Here is a 14,537-nt window from a genome sequence, read left to right on the forward strand (position 1 = left end):
ATTCAGACATTTTTAACAGGGAGGGTAGTTAACCATTGGAATAATTTACCAAGGGCTGTGATGGATTCTCCATCTTTGGAAATTTTGAAATCAAGAGTGGATGTTTTTCTGCAAGAAACACACTAGTTCACATGGGAATTCAAGGAAGTCCCATCGTCTGTGCTATACAGGGTGTCAGGCAAGATGGTCGCAGTGGTCCCTTCTGGTTTTATAATCCATGAATCTATCAGCCTGCTACATCCGCGGGTAACAGGGCAGGCTCTTTCAGCTGAGGCTGTAGAACGCTGTTAGAACCAGACGTCCAAGGTTCAATCCCTGCTGATGATAACCTACCCAAGGGAGCAGTGTTACAAGTGGTGGCTCCAAACTCCCTGGGGACCACCGTCCTGATGCTGAACTTAGTGCAGATGCCTAGCTGGCATAGCTCACTGCAACCCAGAACTCCTGAGCTCAAGTGATCCACCAGCCTTCTGCTAGAAGAGGTAGGGGCAGATGAGGAGAAGGCTTCTAAATCTTGGGCTTTACAACAAAGGGGGTAGCTGAGGGGCTTGGTAGGGGACCCTGGATTAGCTTGACCCAGCCTGGAAACCTTGACCTGAGGGTTCCAGATAGCTGGAGTCCTTACGCTGTTTGACCATATGCAGTAAGCACTGTGCCTGCTGCCTCCCCTCCCCTCGAATAACAGGGGAGAGAGTGGGTGAGTGGAAGAGAAAGACTCATTTTCAGCTCCGCATTTCGGGGCGCTGGCTCATCTCAGGCTCTTTGCAGTAGCTTAGTGTGGATTTAAATCTCTTTTTAAATGCGTGTCTGTGAGCGAGAGATTGAGATCCCGCGTGGAAGGGAATAAGAACTGACATACCAGACTAGCTCACTGGCAAACCCAGTGACGGGAGTTTACTTGGCAGAATATCCTTGCTTTTGGGATTTCTGTCCATGGACCACTCAGTCCTAGCACTCTCTACTGAGGCTGCCAGCCGGCCCTGATGGGTTCTGGGACCTGTCCTGTTAGGAAATTAATGTAGAGAAACACCTTGCTAAGCAGAAGCTCCACAGTCAGAAACCTCAGGCATTTGAAAGGCGGCAGAAACACTGGGTTTCAGAATAATAACGTCTAACCCTTATACAGAGCTGAGTGCACTGGCAAAGGAAGGAAGCATCCTCCGCCCCCGTTTTATAGACAGGCTCAGACAGAGGAAGTGGATTACCCAAAGTCACCCAGTGGGGGTCAGGAATAGAACCCAGACTCTCCTAAGTCTTAGGTCTGTGCCCTATCCACTAGACCACACTGCCTCAGATACCGGATCATGGTTTAATCTGGATGCCTCTTAAGAGTGGGCAAGTGCTCAGTGACACGTCATCGATTTCCAGTCAGAATGACTGGGCTGTCACCAGGAGCAGCGCCAGGGTTTTTGCCACCCTAGGTGGCAGCGCTCCTCCTCTGAGCATTCGGTGGCGGGGGGTCCTTCCGCTCCGCGGCTTTGGGGCACTTCGGCAGCGGGTCCCGGAGTGAATGAAGGACCCGCCGCTGAATTTCCGCCGAAGACCCGGAGCGGAAGCACCCCCCGCTGCCGAATTGCCGCCCAGGACGGCAAAATGCCGCCCCCCAAATCCTGCCGCCCTAGGCGACCGCCTAGGGTCGCCTAGTGGAAGCACCGGCCCTGGCTGTCACCAACGGGAACTGTTCGCTCTCATGCAAAGCCAACATCCAACTTCCTGCCTTCTCGGCTGGTCTGATGAGCCCTGAAGACTGGGGCAGCTCAGGGGGATTTTTCAGAGAGACGGTCAGCAGGGCTGGTTTACTGCAGGGAGCTGGGAAAGCAAAACCTCCTCTTTTCAAATCAAGCAGAAAGATCTGATCTGTGTGAGAGGTGTGGCCTTGTCATCCCTCCCAGAGCCCTGCTGGCTGGGCCACATGCCTTTGACAAGATCAAATTGGTAGCTAAATGTGATGAGGGCAAGTCTCTGCACAAGGAGTCAGTCAATTACCAATCCCAGGGGATCCAACCTGCCCTAATATTGCATAGCAATGATCTAACGATTCCTCTTCAGGATCCTGCCTCGCCTCTGTCATTTGCAGAACAGCTCCCAAGAGATGGCAGCTGGGAGCTCTCGGGAGCGAACGCATATGTTCTGCAATGTGACCGAGTCGCTTTAAATGCAGCGTGCAAGAGGGGCACACGCCTCCTGGTGAGCTCATCTCCTTATTCATGTGTGTGAGAGTCTACACGCGTGTGGCTGTGAGTTAGTGTGCGAGAGTGTCTGTGTCTCCGTGCGGTAGTGTGTGTCTGGGGGTTCATGACAGTGTGCGTGTCCTTTGGAAGTCCCCGTCCCCTGCTTCGCTAGCCACTCCCATGGCCTGGCTGTTCTGTGAGTGGATCCCTCGGGCAGTGAGAGCTGTTCCTTTCCCCTCCCCCCCCAGGGGCTGATCCTGTAGTGGATCGAGCACCCTCAAGTTCCCGAAACTCATCTCTGCATGTGCAGGAGGCAATCAGCACCTTGCAGGATTGGGTCCCTAATCTTTCCTGTAACCGATTGCAGGCCTGATCCTGAGAGGTGCTGAGCACCTGCCCCGACCCCCTGAAGGCAAGATCCTGTAGGATAGGACCCGAGAAAGCAGGGAGGCTGCTGTGCTGCTCTCCATTTTTGCATGAACTGTTTCCATGGGGATGATAGGAGAGGCTGGGGTCCGGATTCTGCTTTTATTTCCACCAGACTCACCCCTGGGATGTTAATTTACACCAGCGCCACTCAAAGCAGACTCTGACTCCTCGTGTTTCCTGTAGCGCTAGCAGCATAATCAGTCCCACTAGGGAGAATTCAAACAATCCCATTTAATTCTACTTGAGGCTCTGTCTCGGATTCCTTTCCCTTTGCTGTGTCTGGAAGGGAGAGCTGCCATCCTTCCACCCTGGGAAACCTGGCGTCAGCAGCACCCTAGAGCTACCCAGCTGCTTTTCACATCCACTCTGTGCAGATAAAATCCCCGAGGCCAGAATCTGGAATGATGCTGGGTGGTGAGCGAGTGCGGGATGGGAAGGCAGAATGGTCTCCAGCGATGTGCCAGTTCCCTACACCAAGCAGCTACCGGAGAAGGCACCATCGGTCTTGTGGTAGGACAATGTGGCCCGAATGTAGTCACCCTGATAGGTAGGCTGTCATGGCAGCAGTGTGCCGGGGCAGGGCCCACACACAAAGGCTGTTGGTAGACACGATCCAGGCACTCAACACTTGGAGAGATTTTGCTCAGAATTACAGGTGCAAAGAGGAGAGGGAAGGAGGCCTTGTTATGAAGGGGCTGCGGTGACTCTGGGGAGTCTGTGTGACCTTGGGCAAGTCACCTAACCACTCAGTGCCTCCGTTTCCCTTCTGGGGATAATAATACTCCCTTTCTCCCACCTTTAAGCTCTTCAGGGACAGGGACTGGCTCTTACTCTGTGTTTGTACAGTGCCGAGCACAATGGAGCCTACTGTGCATGAGGGCCTCTAGGTGCTACTGTAATACAAACAGTAGGGGTGACTGGCACTTGGGCAGGGCTTGGTACCCCCTGGGGACAATCATCACTATCCGCATTTGGTGGTGGCTAATAATGGGGCATCACTGGGGAAAATCAAGCACGTGCCCCATTGTCTGTCCATCCGTCCATCCCAGGAGCCAGAGGCACAAAAGGACAATGAGGGTGTTGCTGCCAGTCCTCTCACTCCATACAGGATCGCTTCTTGCACTTCATCCATTCTACTCCTAAATGACCCAAGGGACAGAGCCATCACTTCCCTTCAGAGACTCCACCACAGTCTAGGGACATAGGCTGCAAGGCCATATCCACCCAGCCTGACCTGCCTAACACAGGCCATGAATTGTACCCAGTCTAATAAAGCTTGCAGACAGGAATGGCTTCCTGATGTTCAGGATTTGTTCATTCCTCTCTGCCCCCCCCCCCCTCACTACTAGTAAAGATGCCACTCCCATATCCTGGGTCTAGACAACCTAGTACACCTTCCTCTGAAGCATCTGGTCCTGGACATTGTCAGATACAGGAGATCAGACCCAAAGACTGAGCTTGATACATTTATGGAGGGGATGGTATGATGGGATAGCCTAATTTTGGCAATTAATTCATCTTTGATTATTAGCAGGTAAATATGCTCAATGGTCTGTGATGGGATGTTAGATGGGGTGGGATCTGAGTTACTACAGATAATTCTTTCCTGGGTGCTGGCTGGTGAGTCTTGCCCACATGCTCAGGGTTTAACTGATCGCTATATTAGGGGTTGGGAAGGAATTTTCCTCCAGGGCAGATTGGCAGAGTCCCTGGAGGTTTTTCGCCTTCCTCTGCAGCGTGGGGCATGGGTCACTTGCTGGAGGATTCTCTGCACCTTGAGGTCTTTAAACCATGATTTGAGGACTTCAATAACTCAGACATAGGTTAGGGGTTTGTTACAGGAGTGGGTGGGTGACATTCTGTGGCCTGCGTTGTGCAGGAGGTCAGACTAGACGATCGTAATGGTCCCTTCTGACCTTACAGTCTCTGAGTCTATGAGACATTGGTCTGATGTGTTATCACAATTGTGTCTACCACATCTGTTTGGAAGGGAAATCGCCTGGCACACTGGTAAATGTTTTACCAAATGATGGAGGGGTTGGAAGTGTCATTCATAAATAAGGGCTATTTATTATTCGGGGATGCTTATTGCACTATTATAAGGATTATATATTATACTATTTGCATGTATGTGTCAGAAAGAGACAGATATCTGAGTGCTGCCACTTGAGAACTTCTGGAGATGTAATTGGAATGCATGAGGTCTCAACAGCACTTCAAAACAAAATAACATATTCCTATCCTACTCTGATTATACACAGAAACGTTCCCATGGCTCTACATTTATTGAGAGGACACTTTGGGTGTTTTTAGAAGAGAATGTATTGATTCAATGCAAGGACACACAGCCAGTAAGAGTGAAACGGTTGCCAAAGACGCACCATGGCTGAGAAGTGATCACAGGACTGTGGCTCTCTAGGAAGCCGATTTATTGGAGATTATCAGGGCTTTTGTGATCTAAATTACTGGAGAGAAGCTGAAAAAAGTTAATCAAAGGGCTTTAGTGGTAGATTTCTCTGAGGCCCATATGGCCAGAGCAGTGTGGGCCATATAGGCCACAGAGAAAAGTTTCTCCATTGGAAACAAGGGGCAAAAATCCTGGCTCCATTTGAAGTCCACGGCACAATTCCCATGATCTCAACGGAGCCGGGATGGCACCTAAGGCCTTTAATGAATGAGTTATTTTTTTAGCCAGATTTCCTGCCACCCCACCCCATCCTACCTCTTCTCTCCTTCGTTTGCCTGGCCTCTCTGGGTCTGACAGTCTAACAGAGATGAGGTGTTTTAATGAGCTCTTTGTAGAGCTGGTCAAAAACTTTCCATTGAAACTCTTGGATGGGGAATGGCTTTTTTGACGTTTCATGAAAAATGTCCATTTTTGTTGAAAAATTTGGGTATCTTGTAAACAAAAAATGCCAAAGCCTGAAAAAAAAATTATGAATATTTTTGACAAAAACAACACAGTTATTTTTGTTCAAAATTTCCATGGGGAACTATATAATTTCCCAACCAGCCACTAATCCTTTGTTGGATTTCAGCTCTTCCTGGAACAAAAGGATAATCTAAAAAATCCCCACACCCCTGATGGGAAGGCAGAGAGTCAGAGCAATGCAGTTTGGGCACCAAGGCCTTTTTGTGTAAGTTGATCTGAATGCAAGAGCCATAGGGCCTGATTCTGATCTCACTCCAGTTTTACACTGGTGTAACTCCAATTACTTCAGTGGAGTTACTCCAGATTTACCCTGGCGAAGGATCTGATCTTACTCCCGTTAATTTCAGTGGTGCAGGATCAGATCCTTAGAACAGAATCGGCAGTCCTGATTTACACCAGTGTTCAGTGTCTATGCGCACAGGATGTAAATACATGTAGCTAGATACCAGAATCAGACAGAGATGCAGAGAGATTCCTCTACCCATGCTCAGTGGGTAGATGATATAATCACACCTGCAGAATTTTTATTACTCTCATTAGTGGATTAATTAATCATTCAGTGATAACTGATCTTTAAGCATTTCAACAATCAATACTAATCACTTAATTACTTGGCAGGATACTGCTGTAGAAGGTCTGCTAATGCCTAATTAGATACTCTGGACAGTCCACCCCTGAATATTACACAGCCTCCATGGGAATCTGTGGCATTTCAATCCCCTCTGAGACCTTCTCACAAATGTGTCATTTCTCATCTTGCTCCTTATTCCGCCAGGCCTCCACACATGGTACGATTGTGCCTATCTGAATGGAGCTCTGCCCCAGCTCTTGGGCTTTTAAAATGCATAAACCTCCAGCAGAAGAATGACAATTAATAGCGAGCACAGGGCGTAGGAGCGAAAGATCAAGAGCCGTACATCTGCCAGGGCTATGTCAGCGAAAGCAGGGTGCTGCTGGAGTCAAAGGCAGAGCTATATACTAATGCTGGATGCTTTATTAGGTAGCATAGGCTCCATGTACACAAAGTGGCCAGGGTGGTGGGTTTTTGCAAGTAGGTCAAATAGGTCACCTGTCAATAAAATATAAAACAAGGATCGCTGCATAATCTTATTAGAAGGACTCTGTCTGTAGAGAGCCGGGGTGGAGGTGGGACAGGCAGGGGGAGAGGGCGTGGGGAAGAGGAATATTATGCTTGCCATTTGTGATACAAAAGCCTCAAGAGAACATATATATCTATATCTATACACACACACACATATAATGGCATGGAGACTGCTTCATGGATCTCCAAGCCAATGAGGATCAGGCAAGTGTGAAAATAATGATCCGAAGATTCAAAGCAAAATAATGAATTATTGCTTAGTAACACGGCTGGTTCCTGCCTTTATGACCCTAGTCTATGATGAGGAAGAGCGGGTGAACAGGGGGAGTGGGAGAACCATGCCATGTTCTGTTATGAAATGAAATGAGAGGTGGATGAGAGGTGGATGAGAGGACAGAGTGTGTGTGTGTGTGTGTGTGTGTGTACATGTGTGAGTGAGCGAACACACCACGGATCCCTCTTATTCCAAACAGATGTTTCCCTACAACTAAAATGGCAATCGGCACATTGCAATGTGCTGGGCCCATTTGGGATTTTCATTCTATTTCACTCGGAGGATCTTGTCTGTACACCAAACCTGGATCTATATAACTTTCCTTATACTGGTAGCAACTGCTGTGTGTTCATGCACACATGTCCTCCTGGGGGAGTTCTCCGGACTTCCATCGACACAAATTAATCTGGCTTGCAACCAAAGCAACCCTGTACTAGTGGGAGTTAAACTGGTTTAGTAGCAGCTGCAATGCATCCCATTTCCAATTTAACTAAACTTGTGCAAGTAGGTGCAGGGCCGCCCAGAGTGGGGGGGCAAGTGGGGCAATTTGCCCCAGGCCCCGGGCCCCACAGGGGGCCCCACGAGAATATAGTATTCTATAGATTTGCAACTTTTTTTTATGGAAGGGGCCCCCAAAATTGCTTTGCCCCAGGCCCCCTGAATCCTCTGGGTGGCCCTGAGTAGGTGTCCAACTGCTGTCCAACACTGCCCTGCGGAATTGACCTGTCTGGTCACCTTTCTTTACTCCGCTGCTCCAGGAGCATCTGGTCCAGATCAGATGTCAATCACCTGTTTTAATTGCTCTGGCAAATGCATGGATCCCATTAAGCTAGGCATACGCCCGGCTGTGATCCAGGTTTCTGAGGGCCTCCTGAAGCAAAACACTTGAGTCTCAGCAGTGAGGGTAGTGAACTACAGAGCCTTGGCATCCACTCTGCACTGACTAAACTCTTAAAAGTCCTGTCCTCCGTGAACTTGCAGTAAAACCTGGAATGGATTCTCTAACGGTGGTTCCAAAGTCCTGAAGAGGAATCATGGTGGGATGTTGCCAGGGCATTACAGGCTTGACTCAAAACCCTGCATCTAAACATCCCTGAAATATGGGATTGTCTGAACTCTGAATCCAGGAGCCAATCCCCTTTTTGCAGTTGCCTCCATATCTTTATAATGCTTTGAACTGAAAATCCAGAGCTGAACTCCCATGAATGTTGAAGTGTTCGGAATCTGGGTCCAGCCTTGGACTTATGGACTATAGCAGCATTTGTAGTGATGCAGGCGAAGGGACTGATCCTGCAAGGTGCTGAGTACCTCCTGAGTGAGGCTGAGTGCTCTCAACTATAGGTGAATCATAGATTTTAAGACTAGAAGGGCCCATTACGATCATCTAGTCTAACCTCTTCTAGCTCAGTACCTCCAGGGTCAGGTCCTAAAATAGGGGTGGGAAAGTCTCGTGCTTAAGGATATAATAATCTGATTGGCAGATGTGCTTTTTGGGGTGGGGGAGAATGGTGGAGTGCTGGTTTCCTCCGAAACATGAGAGGCTGGAGGCAGATCAATGAGTGTAATGAGTGCACAAACTGATCCGGTATGACGTCCTATTTTCCCACACTGCAAGTGACATTGGCAACGTGCTTTTCAAACGTGCTTCCACTCACTGGGCTGACTTTAGATAAACAAGTCTACTAGCCCAGTGGAATATGTTTACACCCCACTGTGGTGGTCTATGCCAGAGGTCTCCCAGCTGATCTCTTTTTGTGTTAAGAGGTACACCTGCTGCCTGGGACATTTGACACTTTCCCTACTTGTACTAGGGGTTTCTGTACATGTCCCTCACAACCTTCTTTTTGCCCTCTATGTTTTCCATGAAAATGGTTTCTTAAAAGAAAGTTCAAGGGACTTATCTGTTTTCCTGGGCCAATTAAAACTAAAAATAAGATGGGCAACTTCATCAGACCATAGAAAACTGAGTAAATTAGACCTCCAGACACCGTGGCTGGCTGTTAATCCAGTCTTGTTATGAAAGGGATGCTGTTAACTAGTAGGTTAAAACTCCAAGGGCAGATGTAATAAAATCTTTCTAGGGGGTTTCATATGAATAGAATATTTTTTTTATATTAAAAGCAAAATTAAATAAACAGGGTGTTTTATTTATTTGTTAATTTAAGCACATCCCTAGAGGGTTATGAACTTAAACAATAGCAGCTTTGTGCTAATATATAAGAACCAGAAAGAAAAACTGAATAGAAACCAATGGGAAACTAAAGTGAAAGTGACCACATTCTGGTTTCAAAGTCCACTCTGAGTGAAGTGCAAAAGTAAACAAATAGCTTACACAGTGAAAAGGGAAGTAGATTCAAACCAAACCAAACCAACGACAAAACTATCTGTGCAGGTTTAATAATCTAAAGTGCTGTTAGTAACACAGGCAAGCAATTATTTTAAAAATATGAGTTTTAACTTTTATGTGTGACCTTACCCATGTCATTTCCCCTCTCTGTGCTGCTGTTTTTCTTCCTTGTCTATTTCTATTGCAAACGCATTGGGGCAGGAACTGTCTTTTCTATCAGTTTGTACCATGCCTAGCACAATGGGGCCTCTATGTAATACAAATAACAATAATTAATATTAACAGGAGTACTTGTGGCACCTTAGAGACTAACAAATTTATTAGTCTCTAAGGTGCCACAAGTACTCCTGTTATTTTTGCGGATACAGACTAACACGGCTGCTACTCTGAAACCAATAATTAATATTGTTATCAGTGTACTGTTAAATTAATAAGATGAAAGAAAGAAACTTGGAATTTGTTTTCTCACTACAGGGAAGGAATTTTCTCCTAGGTCAGATTGGCAGAGACCCTGGATTTTTTTTTGTTTTGCTTCTTCTGCTGCGTGTGACACGGGTCACTTGCTGATTTGAACTAGTGTAAATGGTGGATCCTCTGCAACTTGAAGTCTTTAGATCAAGATTTGAGGACTTCAGTAACTCAGCCAGAGGCTATGGGCCTATTACAGGAGGGGGTGGGCGAGGTGCTGTGGCCTGGATGATCATGATGGTCCCTTCTGGCTATGAGAATAGCTCTGTGGAGTTTCTATTATAAGCCTCATCTACTGGAACATAAAACAAAAGGGAAATGTGTAGCACTGAGAACGCTCTCACAGGTTAGTTGCTGTAAACAGGTCAGGGCGTTTTTGTGCGCATGTGTAAATTATTGGTCAGAAAAAACAGTGTCTTTATTGAAATGCTTTTGTCAGCTAAACACATTATTTCCAGTTGAACATCTTGCAGGAAAAGGATACATTTTCTGGGCATACTTTCTGAAGTTGAATGAGACTTCAGATGAGGTATTCAGACATTATAATGATAAGGGCCATATAGGTACCTACAATAGATAGATAGATAGATAGATAGATAGATAGATAGATAGCTCTAGGTTTATTAGAAGGGACAGGTATGCAACAAGATTTTTGTCACCCCCACCGCAATCTTGCAATGGGACCTGCTCGTGTGGGCTCCGTGTGGGCCAGGGCTAGCAGATGTAGTTGCAAGATGAGAGCCCCATTTTATCTGGCAGCAAAGAGCCAGGCGCACTTTGGGGGCACTCTGCAAATAAATGGTCTCCTGCACTGAAATGAGAGGGGGAAGCTCATTCAGAAACCAGTGCCTCTATCTAGGGGCCAGAGCAGCCTTGTTCCCTGAGGGCCTTTAATGGGGTCTGGAAACCCTCAAGAGGGCTGCTGGATTGAAAAGAAACTGGGGACCTGTCTCTCTATTCCCCTGCCTGCGGTACACGACGGGGCCCCCCAGATCTCACCAGGGTTCATCTCCCCCAAAGGGCTCCCCCCAAACACTGACTCTGACTCAAGCACCAGCCGGCGGGGGGCGATGGAGGCTGGGGGGGGGGGGGGGGCGCTCAGCGCAGCAGGGGATGGGTGGGGGGAGGAGTGGAAAGCAACCCCCCCCCCTCCCCTTCCCTATCGGCCGTCAGAAAGCCTCCCTTCGCCTTCCCCTTTAATTCGGGCTCTGCGCTGCGCTAGGAGCCAGACGGCATCGCGGCTGCAGCTCCCGCCGCTCGCCCCGCAGCCGCGGGAGGAGGTGTCCGCCCGGCGCCGGGGTCCCCATGCACCGGCCCGGGGAAGGCGCCTGGGGGGTCCCCGGGGCCCGGCCAGGCGTGCGGCTGAGCGGGGCCGGAGCGAGCTGGGCTTGATCCCGCGCAGCCTCCGGGCCGGGGGGATGCCCCAGCCGCGGGGAGAGCGGCTGTCCTCGCCCCCCGCTGCCCGCGCCCCCGTGCCCGATGCAGCCGCCGAGCAGCCGGGCTCGGTAGCCAGCCCGCCCCCGGGGCGGAGCAGAGCCGCGGACCCCGCCGCGCCCGAGGATTGTCTGGGCGGCGGGGGCTGAGCTGCGCGCCCGGGCGGGGGCTTCCTCCCCCTGCACCCCGCTCCCGCCCCTGGGGCTGCAGCCGGACCCCCCGGCGCCGGAGAGCAGGGAGGGGAGCGGACTCGATTCCCCGTGCGGCTCGGCCAGCCCCAGCTGGGGCGGCGGGGGAGCCCGCAGCATGAGGCGTCTCCGGAGATTGGTGCATCTGGTGCTCTTCTGCCCGCTCTCCAAGGGCTTGCAGGTGAGGACCGGGGGTGGGGGTGAGGGTGGGGGTGGTGAGGGGGCGGCTGCCCTGGTGGGGGTACATCCTGCGTCGCCGGAGGCTGGAGGTCGGGGGGGGGGGGCGCTGCCTTTGATCCCAAGTTGGAAATAAATAGATACCTACAAAGTTAAGCCCATGTCCGGCCCCTCGGATTGATCCTGAACAACCTAGGGCAATTTGGAGAAAGAAATTAAAAAAAAAACAAAAGGAGGGGGGTGGATTCAACCCTCTCCTCCCCCATCATTCCCTAAGGGATTCGCATGAGGGGGAAACTTACAGATGGTTAATTTCACTGCACCTTTGCTTTTCCATTGTCAGGGTCCTTGTAGGTCAGGGTGCTGGATACATAGAGAGAGATGAAAATTGTGGCTGTTTAGTTTTATGTGCATATGACAGATGGATGGACGGGAAGAGTCCAACAAAACCATTCCCTGGTACCAAACGCATTTTCTTCTCCTGTAGAATGCTGGTTTCCTATACCAAACATTAGAAAAACCTCCAGCCCTGTGAGCTGTGAGTCATTGTGGTGGCTTCTTTTTCCATTTCCCCTGAGGATTTTTTATTTTATTTTAATTTGATAAGAGTGACTGGTTCCCTGTAGTTGCTGGACAGGGTCAGTCTGGATGCTACATTTGTAAATCTGTTTCTGACCCTGCTATGAGTGAAATCTCAGGTGTGCATGTAATGAAAAAAGCAAATAGATGGATATTCAGCTTCAGCGCCACTGTATTTAGGGCTTGATCCAAAGCTCATTGAAATCAGCAGGAGTCTTTCCATTGACTCCAAGGGGCATTGGATCAAGCCCTTAATCCACTGGTTTGCAGTGAGATATTTTAACCACTAATGCTCCCCCCCCCCGTCCCACTCTCTAGCTTGATTTTGAAAAGTGATCCTGGATTATTCTACATGGAGTAAATATGGAACAGCACGGCACACCAATTGCATAACAGGAAATTTAACTGTGAACCTCATGTTGGGAAGAACCCACATTGCCTCTACATAGCATGAAAGAGCCAGTTAATCAATCAGTCCTTACATAAATAATGGAACGAGCCAATGCAGCAATGTACCAGTCTAGAACGATTACTTTTTTTCTCTGGCATGCCGACCTAACTGGATTCAAAGTCTGGTTCATAGAGGAGAAGTAGGACTAGGAATGATGATCTCCCAGGAGGTCTTTGGAGTGGCAGGGAATAGAACCTAGCAACAGAACCTGAGGTTATCCTATTTAAATTTATGGAGATATCCTATCTCCTAGAACTGGAAGGGACCTTGAAAGGTCATCGAGTCCAGCCCCCTGCCTTCACTAGCAGGACCAAGTACTGATTTTGCCCCAGATCCCTAGGTGGATCTGGCTAATGCTTAAACCACTGAGCTATCCTTAGTCTTAGGTTCTTACTCAAGGCAAAACTCCCAGGGAATTTCAAGGAAAATGAGCAGGATTTGGGGCTCACTGATTTTTTTTTTTTTGGGTGGGGGCAGATCTGACTCTGGAGAGCAGAAGTTCCTCATCCATGAATGTTCTGCCAGAAAAAGTCACACTGAAGCCAGCAATGATGCTTGTCTTTTCAGGTGGCCATTAGAGCTGAAGGAACAATCTCAGCTGCTCTTACATGTTTGATTAGATGGAAAATGGGCTAATGTGAGGAGGAGATTTCCTATGATCCATTAGGGCCAGTGCTGGGGGAGAAATGGAAAGAATGGCAGAGAAAATGAGAGGAATGGCAAGGGGAAAAAAAGAGAGAGAAATCCAGCAAACCCCAAAAGGTCCAGGGAGCAGTTAAAGAGCAAAGTTCTCAGCTATGGCAGATCTGTTCCTGCAGAATGATGTATTTCCTACTGCCCTCTCAACCCCTCTCTGACTGGAGCGACCACAGTCCTGGCAGCAGAGATCTAATTTGCAGTCCTAGCTTGGCCCTGTGCCAAAGCATGTGGGACAGTCACAATGAGATGGGGACCGCTGCCCAGGAAGGAGCTGAGCTGAAAGCATTCTGCTGGCTCCTTTTAGTCCTGATCTCAGAGGTGAAGGGCCCCGGAGCTGGCCAAGCTCTCTGCTTTCCTTATAATGCTCAATCCTGGCATTGAAATGGGCAGTGGGGGTCCTGCTGTACATGAGGAGCAGCGTGGGCTTTACACGCAGGACTTGAAATCAGTCCCTGGCATGGAAAAGGGAGTGTCAAACAGTGAGCCCCCACCGACGCGGAATAGAAACAGTCGAGCATGTTAGCCATCCATTTTGGCATCTCTTTACTGCGCTCTGCTCCTCTTGTGCCAACTGTGCAGCTCTGGCAATACTTAGCAGCCTTTTGCACTTGCATTAGGATTAGTGCCGTAGTTCTTTTTCCGAGTACTCGCTGTGTTAACCCTGCAAGGCAAGGTCAGGAGACCAGCCGAGCTGTTTAAGGACCAAATCCAGCTCGGCTTCTTCGCACAAGAGGTCTCATTGAAGCCATAAAGGCGTGATTCTCTGTGCCCTGCACCTTGTGTCATCATTTATACTTGGGCAAAGTGGGGGCCAGGTCCTCAACCTATCCCCAAGTATCCCCATCTATCTATCTATCTATCTATCTATCTATCTATCTATCTATCTATCTATCTATCTATCTATCTATCTCCATACACACCCATCATCTATCTATCTATCTATCTATCTCCATGCACACCCATCTATCTATCTGTCTATCTCTCTATCTCCATGCACACCCATCTCCCATCTATCTCTCTATCTCCATACACACCCATCTATCTATCTATCTATCTATCTATCTATCTTTCTCCATGCACACCCATCTCCCATCTATCTCTCTATCTCCATACACACCATCTATCTATCTATCTATCTATCTATCTATCTATCTCCATGCACACCCATCATCTATCTATCTCCATGCACACCCATCTATCTAATCTATCTATCTATCTCCATACACACCCATCTATCTATCTATCTATCAATCGATCTATCTATCTCCATACACACCCATCTCTCT

The 14,537-nt window shown here is 48.7% G+C and overlaps 1 protein-coding gene across 1 annotated transcript in view; it reads left to right on the forward strand.

Moving 5' to 3' along the window:
• The first annotated feature begins 11,463 nt into the window (after nucleotides 1-11,463).
• The window catches only part of DIPK1B (divergent protein kinase domain 1B), a 39,565-nt gene continuing 36,491 nt past the window's right edge, over nucleotides 11,464-14,537 (forward strand). The window contains exon 1 of the mRNA XM_065418924.1: nucleotides 11,464-11,526. Within this exon, the coding sequence (XP_065274996.1) occupies nucleotides 11,464-11,526 (63 nt within the window). The remainder of the gene's footprint in view (nucleotides 11,527-14,537) is intronic.

Source organism: Emys orbicularis, chromosome 18, assembly GCF_028017835.1.
Source record: "Emys orbicularis isolate rEmyOrb1 chromosome 18, rEmyOrb1.hap1, whole genome shotgun sequence".
Classification (NCBI taxonomy): domain Eukaryota; kingdom Metazoa; phylum Chordata; order Testudines; family Emydidae; genus Emys; species Emys orbicularis.